Source organism: Sinocyclocheilus rhinocerous, unplaced genomic scaffold (genome assembly GCF_001515625.1).
Source record: "Sinocyclocheilus rhinocerous isolate Xijiao unplaced genomic scaffold, SAMN03320098_v1.1 scaffold3519, whole genome shotgun sequence".
NCBI lineage: Eukaryota > Metazoa > Chordata > Actinopteri > Cypriniformes > Cyprinidae > Sinocyclocheilus > Sinocyclocheilus rhinocerous.
Window position 1 is genome coordinate 63,077 of NW_015641496.1, and position 2,039 is coordinate 65,115.

Genomic DNA, 2,039 nt, shown 5'->3' on the forward strand with positions numbered 1-2,039 from the left:
GCTCAGTCGGGGGGCCAGTTCTCCTCTGGCCAGACGAAACCAGCAGTTCAATTCCAGGCTGCAGCAAATTCACATTGTGCAGAGGACTCAACTGGCTCCTGTGGTCTTGTCCTGGTGGCCGTCTGAGACAAGGTCTTTACTGGGGATCTTATGTACGTAATAAAAATACCCTGTAATTGTACTTTTGGTATACTTAAAAGTTCGCTAAATTGGAACAACTAATTTTGTGCTTAATGCAATTTAATTGTGCAGAAGTAGTGCTGAAGTCCAACTAAAGATAGAAGATTTGATTGTGCTACAGTGGAACTATTGCAAGTATACTTTAGATACACTTTACAAATCTTGCATTTAACGATCTTTATTATTCAAAGATCATACAATCCTCATCAATAGTGACAATAAAACACATTTTAGCCTTAATATTAAGAAATGTGCATTGTGCACAAGTAGTACTCCAAATAAAGTTTAATTATAATTTTTATATCAGTAAGTCTCGAGCGATACGTCAGTAAATATGTTAAAGGGGTCATATGATGCTTTTTTAAAGATCATTATTTTGTGTATTTGGTGTAACAGAATATGGTGACATGCTGACCCCTTTAATAGATTTGAATTCTACTTAGTATGAAATAAATGTATTTTAAATATGACTTTTTTACTAGATAGAAGGCACTACTAGAAGCATCATATTAAAAGTAACCACTAAATCTTTCAGATTGCTTCAGGCATTCTTCATTTGTAAACTGCTTTGCATAAAAGTGTCCACAAAACGAATACATTTAAATAAATAATGAAAAGCTTCCAGGAGATGAGACAAAAGGAAGCAAAATGTACGATGACTGTGCTGGATATGTCGAGTACATAACTGTTTAGTGATTGGTGGCAAATTCGGTGCCCCACTGACAGTTGTGATTACAGATGGATCTTCATACAAACTTCACACCAATTCACCAAAATGTAAAATAGTTAGTGCCACATGAATCATGTTAGATGCAGTATTTTATGGTCATACTAACCTATAACCTGCTAGAATGTTCATTAAGGTAGACTTCCCGGCCCCTGAGGGTCCCATGATGGCCACCAAAGCACCGCTGGTGAAGTTCCCAGAGATCCCTTTCAGAAGGGTCTTGTAACCTGACACAAGGTGGAACAGAAAAAGAAGTGCCCCTGTGAGAAACCTTCCACAGTCTGGACAATAAGCACAATGAACAACCTGAGCCGTCCTGCACAATTGTATAATGTACCTCATTCAAATTCTCCTGCTTACATAATGGTCGGTCTGTGATTGGAGGTGAAAAGGGGTATTTATTTGTTCACCACTGGGTTTCTGAAATTTTCCAGGTGAGTGAACCTGTTTGCCAGTGTGTGTACCTTTAGATAAACCCTGTTCTTACCTCTAACTGACCTTTTTGCTTCTAACTTTCAAAGAATAAACAGCTGATGCTATAATGCTTTCTCCAATATCCATCAATTTTCTTTTGTCAAGATGTATAATGCATTCTTCACCATCTTACAGCAGCTTTGTGAGTAGATTTGTAAGCAACTGAACAGTTTTAGGTTCCTGATTAATGTACACTTGATTCAAAGAGTTTGACACTTAAGGTCTACTTAAAATATATGAATTTTATTAGCCCATTGGTTCAATTTTGTTGCATTAGGCTACAAGATGACTGAATATCAGGATATGTCATCACATTATATGGCTTTATCACAATGGAAAAAAATAGAGATGCACCAATCAATCGGCCAGGGATCGGAATCGGCCGATTTTCCTCATGATCGGCCCGGATTGGTGACCGGTCGGTCAGTCTCACTTCTTTCCGATTCTGAGCCGATCCGTTTCGTTACCAGCGGCACAGGCAATAACGTCAGCCGCGCATTCTCACTCTCATCTCTCCGACGACCCCATCTCTCTCACACACATCTCATTCGCTCCGGTTAAATAGTGCTTGTATTGTGCATTATTTTAGTCATTCCCGCAGGTTTTGCGCACCACTACTGATCTATATTAGTGGAGCGCACAATCCGCGCTCAGTCTC

At 39.1% G+C, this 2,039-nt stretch overlaps 1 protein-coding gene across 1 annotated transcript in view; it reads right to left on the minus strand.

Moving 5' to 3' along the window:
- The window catches only part of LOC107755138 (ATP-binding cassette sub-family G member 1-like), a 35,076-nt gene that overhangs the window by 12,546 nt on the left and 20,491 nt on the right, over positions 1-2,039 (minus strand). Inside the window, exon 3 of the mRNA XM_016571840.1 lies at positions 1,017-1,134. Within this exon, the coding sequence (XP_016427326.1) occupies positions 1,017-1,134 (118 nt within the window). The remainder of the gene's footprint in view (positions 1-1,016; positions 1,135-2,039) is intronic.